The sequence below is a fragment of the Galeopterus variegatus genome, unplaced genomic scaffold (assembly GCF_000696425.1).
Source record: "Galeopterus variegatus unplaced genomic scaffold, G_variegatus-3.0.2 Scaffold1607, whole genome shotgun sequence".
Classification (NCBI taxonomy): Eukaryota; Metazoa; Chordata; class Mammalia; order Dermoptera; family Cynocephalidae; genus Galeopterus; species Galeopterus variegatus.
The window spans coordinates 117,804-135,752 of NW_007727718.1; the positions used below are offsets into that span (position 1 = coordinate 117,804).

General features: G+C 37.2%; 1 protein-coding gene across 1 annotated transcript in view; it reads left to right on the plus strand.

Annotated features, from left to right (window-relative positions):
• Positions 1–17,949, plus strand: part of FRAS1 (Fraser extracellular matrix complex subunit 1) — a gene marked incomplete at its 5' end in the record, with an annotated part of 258,570 nt that overhangs the window by 114,276 nt on the left and 126,345 nt on the right. Inside the window, 2 exons of the mRNA XM_008577934.1 lie at positions 8,935–9,088; positions 15,860–16,038. Of these exons, the coding sequence (XP_008576156.1) occupies positions 8,935–9,088; positions 15,860–16,038 (333 nt within the window). The remainder of the gene's footprint in view (positions 1–8,934; positions 9,089–15,859; positions 16,039–17,949) is intronic.

A 17,949-nucleotide genomic window follows, 5' to 3' on the forward strand; every position in this document is an offset into this window, starting at 1 on the left:
CATTTTCTGCTTAGTGAAGTTTAAAAAACTTTTATCTTGAATATTTTGGCCTGGGGTTGGGGCATAGTCTCATTTGAGCTAAAATTTCATCATATATTGCCCAGTCTCTCATTTTAGGAGAGAAGTTTTAATTTTGTTTGTGAAATTTTTCTTCCAAAGAGAGGAGGCTTGTGCTCTTACTTCTGGTTTACAACATTAATATTTTACTTGTAATACAATGGCTAAAGTTTATTACCAACATTTCTGTATGCCATTGTTCTATGAAATGAATTAGCAGAACTTTTTAATTTAAAGCACTGTTTTAATCATGCCCCAAATTTTACTTGTTGGGATTTAATTGCCTGCTAATGTGGTACTCTGAAGGAAATATAAAACATCACTGGGCAGGAGATTATTCAGCTGGTAATATAGCTAATTTCTTGAGCTGAAAGGAGTATATGCACTATTATTCCAAAAAGAAAAAAAAAAAGAGAGATAAAGAAATTCTAAATGTCCCAACTGTTGGGGTCATTAGGTTACAATGTGGCTTTTTGGACACTTTAGCTGTAGATGGTGGGTGTACACCCTTTTATCCATCTCTTCTTAAATCTTCCCTGGACACTTTCCCAAAAGAAAACCATCATAAAAAATTGTCTACATCATGATGAGTGGGAATATTTATACTTCTTTTCTAAAAAAACCACTTTGTCGGGACATGACTGACATGCAAAAAACTCTACATACTTAATGTATAAAACTTGATGAGTTTTGGAATAAGTGTACATCCAGGAATCCATCACCACCATCAAGGTCATAGACATAGCCATCACCTCCCAAAGTTTCCTGCTGCCCCCTTTATTAATTTTACTTATTTATATGACTGACATGCAAAAAACTCTACATACTTAATGTATAAAACTTGATGAGTTTTGGAATAAGTGTACATCCAGGAATCCATCACCACCATCAAGGCCATAGACATAGCCATCACCTCCCAAAGTTTCCTGCTGCCCCCTTTATTAATTTTACTTATTTATTTACTTACTTATTTTTGTGGTCAGAATACTTAACATAAGATCTATCCTCTTAGCAGATTTTAGGTATACCATACAGAATTGTTAGCTACAGGCACTATGCTGGGTAGTAGATGTCCAGATGTTTACTCCATGTCTTGGCTATTGTGAATAACACTGCAATGAACATGGGAGTGCAGAGATCTTTTGCCATACTGATTTTATTTCATATGTATATATACCTCCAGAAGTAGGACTACAGAACATATGGTAGTTTATTTTTAATTTTTAAAGGAACTTTTATATTGTTTTCCATAAAGGATGTACCAACTTACATTTCTACCAACAGTATACCAGGGTTTCACTTTTTTCTACATCCTCGCTAACAGTTACGTTTTATTTTTTTAATTGCCATTTTTTTTTTTTAAAGATGACTGGTAAGGGGATCTTAACCCTTGACTTGGTGTTGTCAGCACCACGCTCACCCAGTGAGCTAACTGGCCATCCCTATATGGGATCCGAACCCGTGGCCTTGGTGTTATCAGCACCACACTCTCCCGAGTGAGCTACGGGCCGGCCCTTTAATTGCCATTTTAACATGTGTGAAGTGGTTTTGATTTGCATTTCCCTCATGATTATTGATGTTGAGCACCATTTTGTATACTTGTTGCCCATTTGTATGTCTTCTCTAGAGAAATGTCATTCAGGTCTTTTGCCCATTTCTTAATTGAGTTGTTTGAGGGGTTTTTTTGTGGGGTTTTTTTGGCTATTGAGTTGTAGGAGTTCCTTATATATTTTAGATATTAACCCTTATCAAATACATGGTTTGCAAATATTTTCTCCTGTTCTATATGTTGCCTTTTCATTTTGTAGATTGTTACTTTTGCTGTATAAATGCTTTTTAGTTTGATATACTCCCACTTGTTCACTTTTGCTTTTGTTGCCTGTGCTTTCAGTGTCATATCTAAAAAAATAGTTGTCAAAACCAATGTCAAGGAGCTTTTTCCCTATGTTTCATTCTACGAGTTTTAAAATTCCAGGTCTTTAAGTCTTTAATTAATTTTGACTTGATTTTTGCATATGGTGTAAGATAAGGGTCCAATTTTATTCTTTTGCATGTGGATATCCAGTCCCAACATCATTTTTGAGGGGCCTATCTTTTTCTCCTTTCCCATTTTGTATTTTTGGCACCCTTGTCAAAGACTAGTTGACCATAAATGTGTGGATTTATTTCTAGGCTCCCTATTCTGTTCCATTGGTCTGTGTGTCTGTTCTAATGCCAGCACCATACTGTTTTAATTACTATAGCTTTGTAATATAATTTGAAATCAGAAATTGTGAGGCCTCCAACTTTGTTCTTCTTGCTCAAAATTACTTAGGATATTGGGGGACTTTTGTGGCTTCATATGAATTTTAGGATTATTTTTTCTATTTCTAAGAAAAACGCAATTGGAATTTTGGTAGAGATTGCACTGAATTGATTGTTTTGGACAGTATGGACATTTTAATGATACTATTTTTCCAATGTCAGATCTTTCACCTCCTTGGTTAAATTTATTTCTAATTATTTTATTCTTTTGTTGTTATTGTAAATGAGATTGTTTTATTAATTTCTTTTTTGGATAGTTCATTGTTAATGTATGAAAGCACAACCGATTTTGCATGTTGATTTTGTATCTTACAAATTTTCTGAATTTGTTTATTAGTACGGAAAGTTTTTTTGTGCAGTCTTTAGGGTTTTCTATACAAAAAATTATGTTTTCTGAAACAAAGAAAACTTAATTTTTCCTTTCCAATTATGATGCTTTTTATTTCATTTTCTTGCTTAATTGCTCTGGCTAGGACTTTCAGTAATATGTTGAATAAAAGTGGCAGGAGTGGGCATCCTTGTCTTGTTCCTAGTCTAAGTGGAAAAGCTTTCCGCTTGTTACTTTTGAGCATGATGTAGCTGTGGGCTTGTCATATGCACCTTTATTATGCTGAGGTACATTCCCTTTTTATCATGGCAGATAATGCTTTTCCGTATCTACTAAGATAATCATGTAATTTTTATCCTTTATTCTGTTAATGTGGAGGTATTACATTGATGGATTTGCATATATTTAACCATCCTTGCATCCCAAGGATAAATCCCACTCAGTCATGGTATATGATCCTTTTAATGTGAGGTTGAACTCAGTTTGTTAGTATATTGTTGAGGACTTTTGCATGTGTGTTCATAAGAGATACTTACCTATAGTTTTCTTTTCTTGTAGTGTCCTTTTCTGTCTTTGGTATTAGACTATTTTAATGTGAGGTTGAACTCAGTTTGTTAGTATATTGTTGAGGACTTTTGCATGTGTGTTCGTAAGAGATACTTACCTATAGTTTTCTTTTCTTGTAGTGTCCTTGTCTGTCTTTGGTATTAGACTAGTGCTGGCTGGCCTTATAAAATTACTTTGGAAGTGTTTCCTTCTCTTCAAATACTTGGAAGGGTTTGAGAAAGTTTGGCATTATTTATTCTTTAAATGTTCGGTAGAATTCGCCTGTGAAGCCATCTGGACCTGATCTTTTCTTTGTTTGGAAGATTTTGATGACTGATTCAGTCTCCTTGCTGGTCTGTTCACACTTTCTGTTTCTTCATTATTCAGTCTTGATATGCTGTGCTTCTAGGAATTTGTTCATTTCTTCTAGATTATCCAGACTGTTGATTTTTAGTTTCATACCATTGTGGTCAGAAAAGATACTTGATATAATTGTAATTTTCTCATATTTGTTAAGACTTGTTTTGTGGACTAACATGTGATCTAGCCTGAAGAATGTTCCATGTGTGCTTAAGGAGAATGTGAGTTCTGTTGCTATTGTATGGAATGTTCTGTCTCTGTCTGTTAGGTCCATTTGATTTATCGTGTTGTTCAAATCCTTTGTTTCCTTTTTGATTTTCTTTATGGATGATCTCCATTGTTGAAAGTGGGGTATTAAAGTCCCCTACTGTATTAGTCCATTTCTGTTGCTTATAACAAAATATACAGAACTGGGCAATTTATAAAGAAAACAAAATTTATTGCTTGCAGTTTCTGAGGCTGGGAAGTCCAAAGTCCATCTGGTGGTGACTACAGTGACCCAGGGGTCTCACATTGCAAGATGGTGGAAGCAGAGAGAGAGCAGAGAGAAAGACAGACTCTCCTCTCTCTTCATCTAAAGCCCTGAGAACCACACCCTTGACCATCATGGGTGGTCCATTTTTCACTGCAGCATGGTCCTACAATCTAATCACCTCTTCAAGGCTCCACCTTTCAATTACCATAATAGGATTTCCTACCCTCTTAATGGTCATGGTGGGGGCCAAGCTTCTAATACATAAAACTTGGGGGGACACAATCCAAGCTTCAGTGAGTTTTGGGGGACATAATTCAATCCACTACACCTTCTGTTACTGTATTGCTCTCTGTTTCTCCCTTTGGTTCTGTACATATTTACTTTATATATTTTTAGGTGTTTCAATGTTGAATGCCTGTATATTTACAATTGTTGAATCTGCTAGATGAATTGACCCCTTTATTATTATATAATACCTTCTTGGTGTCTTGTGTGTCTTTTTGACTTAAAAGCTTTTTGTTTTTTATGATGTAAGTATAGTTACCCCTGTTTTCTTTTGGTTTTCATCTGCATTGGATATCTTTTTCCATCCCTTCAGTTTCAGCCTGTGTGTGTGTTTGAAGCTAAAGTGAGCCTTTGTAGGCAGTAAATAGTTGGATCTTGGTTTTTTTGTCCATTCAGCAAACTCTGTCTTTTGATTTGAGAATTTAATCCATTTGTATTTAAAATAATTATTGATAAAGACTTACTTTTGCCATTTTGTTGTTTCTTGACTGTTTTGTGCTTCCTTTCTAACTCTTTTACTGTCTTCATTTGTGATTTGATGATATTTTTGTAATGATATACTTTGATTCCTTTCTTTTTATCTTTTGTGTATCGACTGCAGGTTTTTCTTTATGATTATCATGAGGCTTACATAAAACATCTCATAGATGTAACACTCTATTTTAAGTTGAAAACAACTTGGGCCGGCCCGGTGGCGCACTCGGTAGAGTGCGGCACTTGGGAGCGTGGCGGCGCTCCCACCGAGGGGTCGGATCCCATATAGAGACTGGGCCGCTCACTGGTTGAGCAGGGTGTGGGTGTGACACCGAGGGTTGCGATCCCGTTACCAGTCATGAAAAAAAGACAAAAAGGAAAAAAAAAAAGTTGAAAACAACTTATTTTTCAATCACATATAAAACTCTATACTTTTATTTCTCCCTGCCTTTCATGGCTGTGTTTGCATTTGTGAAAGCAGTCATCTCCTCCAGTCTTTATTGCCTGGCTTCAGGAGAGAAAGGCCTTCACTAGGCAGCCAAGCTAAAGTTTTTAGGGGTCTCTCAGGTCTTTTCTCTGGATGTGCATGCTCTACTCCTCTTATTCCCTCTTTGGCAGAAGTAATAGGATTGTGTGCCTTCCCTTGATCCTGCAGAGCCAAGCTGGGTATTGAAAGCCTTTTATTTATTTTCCTCATGGCAGTGCCCTAAAGTGTTCAAGGTGTGTGCCTGCTCCAAAACCTGCAGAGTCAAGCAGACTGCTGATGTCTATGTGCTGTCTGCAGAGATTCATTTGCTCCATCTGCAGAGGCCTGCATACACTGCAGGGAAGCATGGGGCACTGGCTATAGGGGTAGGAGGGGTGCATGGAGTTTTAGGGGTGCTTCTTGATCAGTTGGAGGGTCTACAAGTGAAGCATTTTATGTGGTTTGCAAGCAGGGATTTTAGTGGAGTCCATGAGCCACTTTGTAGAATCTGCATTTGTTTTTTGAGATCTGCACACTGGTTACTGTGAGCCCTTGCTCCTTTCCTCTGCTCCTAGCTGTCCCCAGACTATTCAGCCATGCTGACTCCATCAGCATTCTGTGTGTGATGAGACAGAATTGAGCCTCTTGGTCAGCATCTCACAAGGCTGGGAAAGCTGGATATTCACTTCACTCTTACTTTCCTCTGTGGGAGAAATTCTGGGCTAAAGCAGTCTTTCTTGGCACTGAGTTGTGCCATATTGGAGGTAGGTGATGTAAGTAAAGTGAAACTGTTCTTCTTATCCTCTTCAGTGCATCTATTCTTGGATTTTTTTTGCTCCACTGGAGTATTGGAACCTTTCAGCTGGACTCCTGGACTTCCACAATGATAGTGTCACCTTGAACACTTCAGGGCACTGCCATTTCTGTAAATAAAAGGTTCTTAATACCCAGCTTGTCTCGGCAGGACAATAGAAGGCCCACAATCCTAAGACTTCCCCCAAAGAGAGAACAAAAGGAATAGAGCAGGCATATCCAGACAGAAGGTCTGAGGGATCACCAAAATGTTTAGCTGAGCTAACTGGTGAAGGGATTGTTAAAATTAGAGTTTCTGTGGGGGTCCGTGGGTGTTTGAGAGCTGAAACATCCTATTCTGCTATCTTGATGACAACTAAGAATTATACTTCTTTTCCTTAGTGTCATTTGTTTCTTCTTAAGTACTATTAACAAATAAATCAGAAATATAAGTATATGTATTATCCTGTTATAAACATAGATATTTTAAAAGGCCCACCAGTGAACTTTCAGAAGAACCACTCTAGAACCATTGCGATCTTCACCCTGGGCCCTGCTTTTCATACTTTAGCATGCCTGAATATCTCCTGACATCTTTTAAAACTGCAGGCTCTGATTTAGAAGGTCTGAGGAGGCCCACCAGTGAACTTTCAGAAGAACCACTCTAGAACCATTGCGATCTTCACCCTGGGCCATGCTTTTCATACTTTAGCATGCCTGAATATCTCCTGACATCTTTTAAAACTGCAGGCTCTGATTTAGAAGGTCTGAGGTGGGGCCTAAGATTCTGAACTTTTTGATAAGCTTCCAGGAGCTACTGTTCTCTGAATACTAAGTCAGAAGGTGTACTGTCTCTAAAAAGTTACACTCACACAGGAATTATAGAGAATTCTATTGAGAAAGTATAGTCAAGATAGAGATGTAATGGGAGAGCCATCTGAGGACATGCATTCTTGCCACAGTGCTTACCTGCTTGGTATACAAAAAATTTCATTGTCTGTTCAGTCCAATAATGTGCTTTTTGGCATATGACTGATCTCCATAACCAAAATCAAAGTTGACTAGTCTTCTGCTGCTAGAAAGATTTCTAGCAATTGAGAAACCTGGGCCCAACTGTATCATGGTATACAAAACTCTCCTGGAGTTAGTAGAGCCTTTCTCTCTAGAATTCTGGCAGATTACATGCAAAGTTTTTGGCACACTTTTGATATTTGGTAAAAAATACACTACAATGTGGAAGGAGAAAATTATCTGGGATTTTGCTCCTGAGTACCACTCAGCATAGAAAATGCTTATGCCACTATCATCCTGAGCACTGTTTGAACTCAGTTTCCTGATGTATAAGGTGAAAATAGCCACGACTGCTTCCTGAGAGGGAAAGTGCTCAAGTGCAAGGTGACTGCAGGAGAACAGTGATTGTTTTCTCTCCTGAATATTCTCCTCCTGGGAGTGCTGTTTGCTCTGTTCTGTCTATTGCCATATTGGAAAGTAATAACAATAATTTAGAAAACGGTCTCTTCTGCAGTGCCCTATTTTTAAATGTCGGATTTACTGATTTTCGAAGTATGAAAACAAACTGAAAACTGAACACTGGCAGCTTTACTAGTCTCATTCTGTGGAAAATGTCAGTTATGAAGCTTTGGAAGAGGGTGTGTATCCTGCAAATCAGGAACGGCAGTAGCGTTAATGACATTAGCTTTAGCAATTAAAAATGGTTGCCTTCTCAGGAGTGCTAAATAGGTGATTTCTTCCAGCCAGCTATTCCCAACTGTTGTGGCTTCACTTTCGGCCATCAAATCCTGTCAATTCTGCTTCTACAGTGTTTCTGGGATCTGTTCCTGTCTATTCCCACTGCAATTGTCTTCTCATAGGCCCTCATCTACTCTTCTCTGAGCCATTACAAGAACTTAAATGGTTTCCACGGGTCTAGATTTATCCCACTGCTGGTCACCTTCATCTCTTGCCACAGGAGTCTGCCTTTCTAAAATCTAAACCTGATCATTCCATCTCCTTCCCTGAAGACTCATGTTAACTTTTCTGTGCCTATAAGATAAATGGAGGCTTTTTCATATCTTCTAGCTTCCACTAACCTTCCTTAAGACAATGTCGCTTTTTATTCACTTTCTCCCCTGGTTCCCTAAGCTCTACTGACAACAGACACTTGGCCATTTTACTAAACACACAATGCACTGTCTCAAGTCTTTGCCTTTACTTAAGCTGGACCCTCTGGAATGTTTCACCATTTCTATACTTAGAAAGCCCATTTTTGTCACTCAAGAATGAAACGATATTTCCTCAGGAAAATATTCCTGAGACTTCCTTCTTCTGTTCTCCCACAGCTCCTTGCTCAAGCTTCTTATAGAACATCACTTGTGAAGTATCCTAATTATTTATGTGTCTGTCTCTCCCCAGACTGTAAGCTCTGAAGTTGAGGTCTTGCTTCAGACTTCCTTGTATATATCAGGCTTCTAACAAAGGAGCTGGCATTTAATAGGTTCTTAAAGAATAATTCTTGAATGTAGGTAGATGGAGAGGATAGAAGGACAGATAGACAAATGAAAGAAAGATATCAAGAGATATGGTCTTCCTGAATAACATAAGCTATTTATTTGTGATAAGTTAAAAGTAAAAACAGGATTTATACATGTGTAAATATATACATACATGTGCATATATCTACACATAATACACATGCACACTGTCCATAGCATGACTCTAAAGCCATGAATCTCTCTTATTAGATGATCTTTAGCAACAATAGAAGCTGATAACTTATGTATTTAATGATTGATTTTTTTTTTTTTTTTTTTTGCTTGTACCTAATTCTGCACCTTTTCCTTATTCTAGAATAATGGAGGTCTTCAGCTCGTGGCTAATTCAATGGCGTGGGTTCCAAAAGGGGGGATGCTGCAGATTACCAACAGAATCTTACAAGCCGAAGCTCCAGGTGCCAGTGCTGAAGAAATTATCTACAAGATTATGCAAGACCAACCCCAGTTTGGTAAACCTTTTTTTCCTTGGTTTCATTTTTGCATTTAGCCGTCCAAGACTTGCTTCTGTATGATGCTATGCAGGAAGATTGTGATTCCAGTGAACTGAACTTTTTAATACTATGTATATCCCCTCTAAAAACAGAATAATCATGATAGCTGTCACACTAAACACATTTACTAGGTAATGTAATTGTTTAGTGCACGTTTAGGTAGTGTACTAAATTTTATAAACACATTATGTGAACATGTAAAATTTAATTTAAATTTCAAAACAAATTTATTTTGCAAATGAGAAAACTGGGGTAAAGTAGCCTGCTAAAAGTCACGTAGTAATATATGTCAGTTTCATTTCAAAAGTCAGGCTTTTGAAAGTCAAATTCTACCTTATCTCTCTCAGAACATTACCAGACTTCTTGATGACATTTTTTAAAAAATTACATAAAGACATTTTTCATCGTCTCCATATTTACTTCTACTTCCAGCAAGATAGTAGAGTATGACAGCCTGTGAAATTCCCATTGTTATCACCTGGAAATGCTGGGTAAAATATAGCAAGAATTATAAGGTGTTCATAGCTGACCTCCCAAGAACAGAGGGAAATCTCCAGGAGCCAAGAACAAAGAAGGCCCTGAAAACCAGCTGTGCATGAGTTAATGGCGTAGCTTCCCCGAGAGGCGCTATGTGTGTCTCAATAACCCAGTGCCTTGGATTTTAATGCCCATGAAGAGACAGGGGGGTTGGGATTAAGAGTCTGCATAAAACCAGGACTCTGGAAGGACATACCTTCAAGTAGAGGGACAGAATAGAAAACAAGGAGCTCACCGCACAGAGAGATGGCAAAGAAACCTGCCCGTCTTTCCCGGGGTTCAGAGTTAAGCAAAAAGTCTGTTGTGAATTCAGAACTTCAGGCCTATTTCTCCTGCAAATCTGGGCTTAAATTACATTATGTGCCTTGTCTGAGAAACCCAAAGCTGAGACATTGTATGAAAATTAACCTCAGGTCAGTGATACTTCTTGAGTTCCTTGCAGAAAATAGTAGAAACTACTGTAGAAGGCCCGCCCTCAACCAGCCTATACAGGATTCTCACAGAGAAAGCCACTGAAGATTAGCTCAGATTTTAAAATTACAGAGCACATGAGGAAACAATCTGTAGTAGCATAGCCAAACCAAACAAGAAAATTAAAACCCCAAGGATTTCAAATAAAGGAACAATCTTATAAAAACTATGATATAAGAGTATTTTTAATGATTTGAAGACATAAAAGAAGGAATTGAAACTGTAAGGAAATAAAAAACTGTTGTAAAAATAAAGGAACAGGTGGATTTTTAAAAATAACTAAATTGATCATATAAAAGTGAAAATTATATTCATTAAAAGTAAATTTTCACTTGGCACATTTAATAGCACAGTAAGAATAATCTGTTTTTACTCTAGGCTATCAGATTTTTAAAATTGTATGTTTTCTTTTATTTAATTTTAAAATTTAATTGTACATATTTGTGGGCTACAGTCTGTTGTTTCAATACATGCATATACTGCACAATGATTCACTTAGTGTAAATAGCATATCCATCCCCTGAACATTTGTCTTTTCTTTGTGATGATTACAGTCAAGATCCTCTTTTCTACCTGCTTAGAAATATACAATATAGTCATGTTAGCTCTGTTCATCCTAGAACACGAGAACTTACTCTTTCTATCTACCTGTGACTTTGTAGCTGTTAATCCACCTCTTTCACTCTCCCCACCCTCCTTCCTTTCCTGGTCTCTGGTAACCATTATTCTTTAAATTATATATTTTCTGTACCAAGGAAAAAAATTAACTTTTGCACAGTTTAAAAATAATTCTAGTGTCCACAAAGACATTGAAAAGCACCATTTAATCAAGAATCGATATTATAATTATAAAACAGTAAGTCTATCTGGGGTGTTACTTGTCATAGCTGTGTAACCTTGAGGCAGGCAAGCATAGCCCCTTGGGCCATGGGTTTCTTTGACAAGTTAGACTAGATAATTTTTTTAACTTATTATTTTTTAATAATTTTAAACTGACTGAAAAGTTGCAAAAATAGTACAAAAAGCTCTTGAATACCACTTATCAATCATCTCCTAATATTAATATCTTACATAACCAAAGAACAGTTATCAAAACCAGGAAATTAACATTGGTAGATACCATTAATTAATCCATAGACCTTATTCAAGGTTTTCCCATTAATGGCCTTAGTCTGACCCAATCCAAGATCCCAAATTGCATTTAATTGTCATGTTTCCTTGGTCTCCTCCAATCTGTGCCATTTCCTCGGTCTTTGTCTTTTATGACCTTGACACTTCTGAATAGTACTGATCAGATATTTGTAGAATATTGTGCATTTTGGATTTGTCTGATGATTTCTCATTATTGGATTGAGGTTATGCCTTTTCCCCTTTCTCAGTGCATCATATTGGGAGGTGTTAGGGTCCTTCAAAAGTTCATGGAAAAATACATTTGAAGGATAATATAAATCTTTCCATGAACTTTTGGAAATATCCTTGCACATGTCACTATGTCTTATTACTGGTGATGTTAACTCTGACCACTTGGTTAAAGTGATGTCTGCCAGATTTCTCCACTGTAAAGTTACTGGTTTTTTCATTTGTAATTAATAAGTATCCTGTTCTCATCAGACTTTCAACTACTGATTTGAAGCTAGATAATTTTTAAGTCCTTTTCATCTCCAAAAATCTATAACTCTTTTGATGTATTAAATTCCCTGCCTTTATCTTGATCATTAAAAGCCAAAAAATTAAGCCTCCAAATTTCCTAGAAACATCCCAATATTTCACTAAGTATTAAACAAAAAATGCCGAGTTAAATGGTTTTTAAGCAGATAAAATTTTGCCATTTCAGCTTGATAAATGCCATGTAAGCTTTATTATGACCCTTTCCTGTTATAACTCTCTTAATTAACTTCTTCCTATGAACATAATCTTTCCGTGTGTCCAGAGCTCCCTATCAGTAATAATCAAATCATGTCACCCTTAGGAACCATTCAAGAGTGAAAAAGGTGGTGGGAACTAGAAGTCCACTTAATACAAATCTTACGTCCATCTACCCCAGTGGTGTGAATTTGTGCAGCCCTTACCTCATTGTCACCTGGCTGCTATGTACTCTCTCATCACTTTAGAGTGTTCAATTTGGGCTTTAGGCTTTTTGTGACCTTGGAATAGAACCAAATGTAAACTGTCTGTATAATATGTGCATGAAGGACCTAATTTCAACCACTCACAGACTCACCACTGTTCTCAAATATAAGTTTAGACAAGTTGATTAATACACATACCTTTAGCTACTTTGCAGGTTTGAAAGTAAATATGAGATGGTTTTAATGAAGTAACTTGAGTATCATTTGAGAGAGAATCTGACTTAATCTAATGCACTGCCAACTCTAAATTATTTATCATAGTGTAAGAAAACACTAATACAAATGATCTCAATCCCAAAATAATTCATGCAGATTCAAATGAGATTCCAATTCTTAACACCTATTAAATTCTCCCTTCAAAACTCTTGGTTAAAATGTAGACTTCAGCAAAAAGAAAATCCCAAATATAGTTGATTTTCTGATTTATTTTAAAGTCATCTCTTTAGAGTCATATTATGATAAAAGCAGAAGCGAGGTACTCAAAAGGTTAGCTGTCACCTCTCTGCAGTGAATCCCACAAAATACTGATACTTCTCCTTGTCTACACATGGGCTTGTCATAAAGGCAGCTGTATGCAGCACATCCGGTGTGAATTCTTCATCTTTCCTCCAACCTGCTCACCCGTCTGTGTTGTGCCCATCAGTGGCATCCAGTCTCCCAACCTAGTAGGTGATTCTCTTTGATTCCTTCCTCTCTTATCCTCCACAACCACACTTGTCCAATTCTGTTGCCTCCACTTTGTCCATCACTGTTGTATCACATTTCTTTCCAATCTTACCTCTGTTGCCCTAGTTTGGGTCCCCATCTCTCCTCTGGATTTTGCAGTAGCCTCATAATTGGTCGAACTCTACTTAAATGTTTGCTACTGTTAACATTTTTATAGAGTCAAGTCCAGCCTCTTTAACAGGACTTTCAAGCCTTAGGGTTCCTATATTCTGATCACACACATGTGTTCCAAATCAGTTCATGCCATTCATCTGCTGAAAATCTCACGGTAGTTCCCAGGTGATTATGGGGCTGATCTTCAGGGATAGAAAATGTACCTTGCTTATCTTTAAATTCCCACCCTCTCCCCCACCCCAGGGCCTAACACACTACCTAGAACCTAACAGGTACTCAATCACTACTTATTCAGTTGCAATTTATTTTATTAGCCTATATCCTACGAATCCTGTTAATCTGTACAGTATGGAAGTGATTTTTTTGTATGAAAAATAGGTTTATTTCATTAGGCCTTGTTAGGAGATTCTGATTTGCCTTTCTATTAATAAGCAGAATAGCTAGGAAATCAGCATTTGTGTATTTTCTATTTTCCACATTTTCATTGTGAAAATTTCCTTTCAGAGTATTTTGCAACTGTACTCACATTCATAAATGGTCCACATCCTGTAAAACCATGTTTATTAACAGCATCTTATGAACAGAAGTTGAACCAGAGAGAGATGGGTGATGGAATTTTTGACGTAGGTACAAATGAGAAATAATGCAAGAAAGAGAAGTAGAATTAGTTGATTCTACATGTAATTATATAAAGGAGAGTGGTGATGTTTTGTTCTTATTTCAGTATTTCATTACCATCCAGGATATTATGCTCATTTTCAACTTGAATTTAGTTCATATAAATAGTAGAATGAGTATTTGCTTTGAGTAAGAAAACAAATTTCTCTGTAGTAATCTATCAATTGCCCAATATGTCTAATGTATTGAGATCTAGGTACCCTCCTACAGAACATTCTCTCTCTCTCTCTCTCTCTCTCTCACACGCACACACACACACACAGACACACAAACACACATACACACACACACTCTTCTATCCCTCTCACTATCATCAGAATGGTAGAGTGGCTTCTTTTAGATTTATTGTTAGATGCACTTTCTTAAGAATTCTCTCTCTCTCTCTCTCTCTCTCTCTCTCTCTCTCTCACACACGCACACACACACACACAGACACACAAACACACATACACACACACACACTCTTCTATCCCTCTCACTATTATCAGAATGGTAGAGTGGCTTCTTTTAGATTTATTGTTAGATGCACTTTCTTAAGAATATAGCTTCTGTTTTTAGCTGTTCATCCATTTTTGGTCTTTGCTTGAAGGCATATTCTCCTTGTGAAATTTTAATTGTTTCCATAACCCCTCTGTATTTGTGATCTCACTTTAAGAAGATAGTACCTTCAGGTGAAGAAGAAGCAGTAAAAACAGATTGGTGGTGATGGTGGTGTTTAGGTTTCCTTGCTTCAGTTCTAATAAATTTAAAGAATGAAGGAGGAGAAAATATGATCGGTTTTCTAGCAGGGTAAATACTGATACATGTACACAAAATAATGATGATGGTAACAGAGCTACGTGACCAAGAGTGTGAGCTTCACATTCACATCTCAGCTCACCTACTTAGCCTTTGTGTACCTCCAACAATTTACTGAACTTCTCTGAGCCTAAAGAACTTCACCTGTAAAATGGAGATGATAATAGCATCATTCAGAAGTATTAAATAGAAGTAACCATAAGGATAAGCAACATTCTTCTTAAGCACCCATGAAGCATGTACTATTATTCTCATGTTACCAATGGGGAACAGAGGCTTCAAGAGCTTATGTAAGCTTGAAGTGGTGGGGCTGGGTTTGAACCACCACACCAAGTTCAATGCAGTGCCTGCCATATGTTTTCCGGTTCTGGCTATTATTATTTTCACTTCCAAGAATAGCTTTCCCTAAATTTTTTCTAATTTTCCATTGTGTTTACACCAGAAACTTCCTGGTTGGAAAACATTTTCTGTTGCACAGAAAGTTATGGGTTGAAATGAACCCACTCAGTGCCTGGTATCTGAGTCTTTGTTTACAGATGCATTAGTCCAGTTTTGTTGCTTATAACAAAGTACACCGAACTGGGTGATTTATAAAGAAAATGAAATTTATTGCTTACAGTTTCTGAGTCTGGGAAGTCCAAAGTCCATCTGGTAGTAGCAGCAGTGACCCAGGGGTCTCACATTGCAAGATGGTGGAAGCAGACAGAGCAGAGAAAGCAAGAGAGAGAAAGACAGACTCTCCTCTTCTTTTAATGTTCTCAGAACCACACCCCTGACCACCATTTATCATCCATTCACTACTGCACGGTCCTACAATCCAATCACCTCTTTAAGGCTCCACCTTTCAATGACCATAACAGGATTTCCCACCCTCTTAACAGGCACAGTGGGGGCTAAGTTGCTAATACATAAAACTTGGGGGACACAATTCAAGCTTCAGGGAGTTTTGGAGGGACAATTCAATACACTACAACAGTGTTCAGTACTACTTAGGTCTCCATATGTAATTTTAATAGAAACAAGTCAATAACTTCATACATGAATTGCCCTTAAATTACTTTTAGTTTTTTCAGCTGAAAGACTGGGAATTCTGTGTTTAAAGGTGGATTCAGTGATATCTGTTAACATTCTTTCCCTCACCTTAGATAAAAATGAAGAAATGCATCATTTGTTCTTAGTTAAAAAAAAAAAAAAGAGTGGTAGGATAGAGTAGGATCAAGCTCTGACTTAATTGTCCCAGGGACCCTCACTAACTGCGTGGCCTGTACTTTCCTAGGGGAGGTGGTGCTTCTGCATAATATGCCAGCAGACAGTCCCACAGACGAAGGGCAACACCTGCCTGATGGGAGGACAGCAAGCCCCACCAGCACCTTCACGCAGCGGGACATCGATGAAGGCGTCGTGTGGTACAGGCACTCGGGAGCCCTGGCCCAGAGCGACTCCTTCCGCTTCCAGGTACTCTCTGCGTCCTGGCTTTCCTGAAGACTGACATCACCCTCATGTATAAACAACTTGGGTAATTTTCTGCCATTTGCCTGGAAATCACGTTTGGGGGAAGGAAACTGTAATGAGTAGCCCTGGGAGATTTTTTAATCTGTCAGTTCGGATGTATGGTTATCTCCAGAAGCAGAGTTGTCCACAACAAAGAGGTTTATATTAGATAATGGCCAAAGCATTCCAAAAAAAAATGTCTTCAAAGTATAAACATACCACACAGAGAAAAAATCTTGTGTTTCCTTTTTGAACTTTCTTGGAATATTTACTATCTTATGATAAGATCATGGACTTATAGCCAAAGTCTGTGGGCTCAGATGTCAGTTTTGCCACTTACTAGCTATGTAACTATGGGAAAAATACTTATGCTTCATTTTCCTCATCTGTGAAATAGAATTATTGTGTGAATTGAACAAGTTAATACATATAAAGTGTTTAGAATGCTACCTATTACATAGTAAGCACGACGTAAGGGGTTGTTATTACTGTACATAAAAATTGGTCGAATACCAGACCATAAGAAAACCCTCAGTACATTAAAGAATAAATTATACTGGGTACATTCTCTGGTCATTATGAATATAATCATAAATTAATAATAAAAGGGTAAATAAAAAATTCAAACCACTTGGAATATTTACAGTGGTCTCCTAAATAATTATTAGGTCTTAAAGGAAATCAAAGTAGCAAACTATTAAGAAGTATTGATAAGGAGGAAATAACTTTTCCAAACATAAATGATGTGGACAAAATCGTACTTACAAGAAACTTATGTCCTCAAGCTCTTATTATTAAGAAGGAAAACCTGAAAATAAATGGACTAAATATTTATTTAAGAAGCTAGAGAACCACAGGGAAACCTAAGGAAAGCAAAAAGAAGGAATTGATAGAAATAAGTAGAGGAACTAGTTACTTATAAAAGGCTAGAAATGATAAATGAGTACAAAACCTGATTCCTTGGAAACACCAATAAAATCAGACAAACCTCTGGCAAGCACAATTTGGAAATAAAGAATTAAACAGAAATACAAAGGAATAAGGAATTATGGATGAGACAGAGTGTTTAAGCGTGGATACAGAGAAGAATTTGGTATAGTGTCAGAGAAAATATATTTACTTATGGTGATCTGCCGAAGCAGCAAGCACAATTTGGAAATAAAGAATTAAACAGAAATACAAAGGAATAAGGAATTATGGATGAGAAAGAGTGTTTAAGCGTGGATACAGAGAAGAATTTGGTATAGTGTCAGAGAAAATATATTTACTTATGGTGATCTGCCGAAGCAGCATCAGAGCCCCTTGAGGTTCAAGGCTTTTCCTTTGTCTAGGAATCCAGTGGGGATGCAAAAATCATGATGGCTCACCTTGTTAAAATGATCATCCATTCTGCTTCTGATGCCTAGTGTGTTCATCTTCATTGCCTGACTAATTTATATTGTGTAAAAGATGTGCTTTTTCAGAGAGAGGTTGAAATAAATTCGAAAACCATTAGAATGTGATTATACTGAGCACATTGAAAGTCCTTTGAGTGAGCAAACATTGTGTGCTCCTTGCCCAAGGTAACTTTCCATTTTTAGCACCTGGGGACTGGCGCCAGCATCAGAGAGTGAGTCAAATAGAGGCAAAGACCTCAATCAAGAGAAGTCACCTCAGCAAACTAGAATCCCCAGATCTGCCTTTGCCTTCATAGGAGTCAGGATGAAGAATATTATCAATATGTAGTCTTTCCCTGGAAGGGCATTCTAAATACTGCTCAAAATGATATTTGATTGCTTTTGTAAGTTGGTTACTAAGAGGGTAAAATAAATTAAATAATAAAAAATTACATGGCAAAAGTTACGGACTTTTTAAAAAACAAACTCACCACAGTTT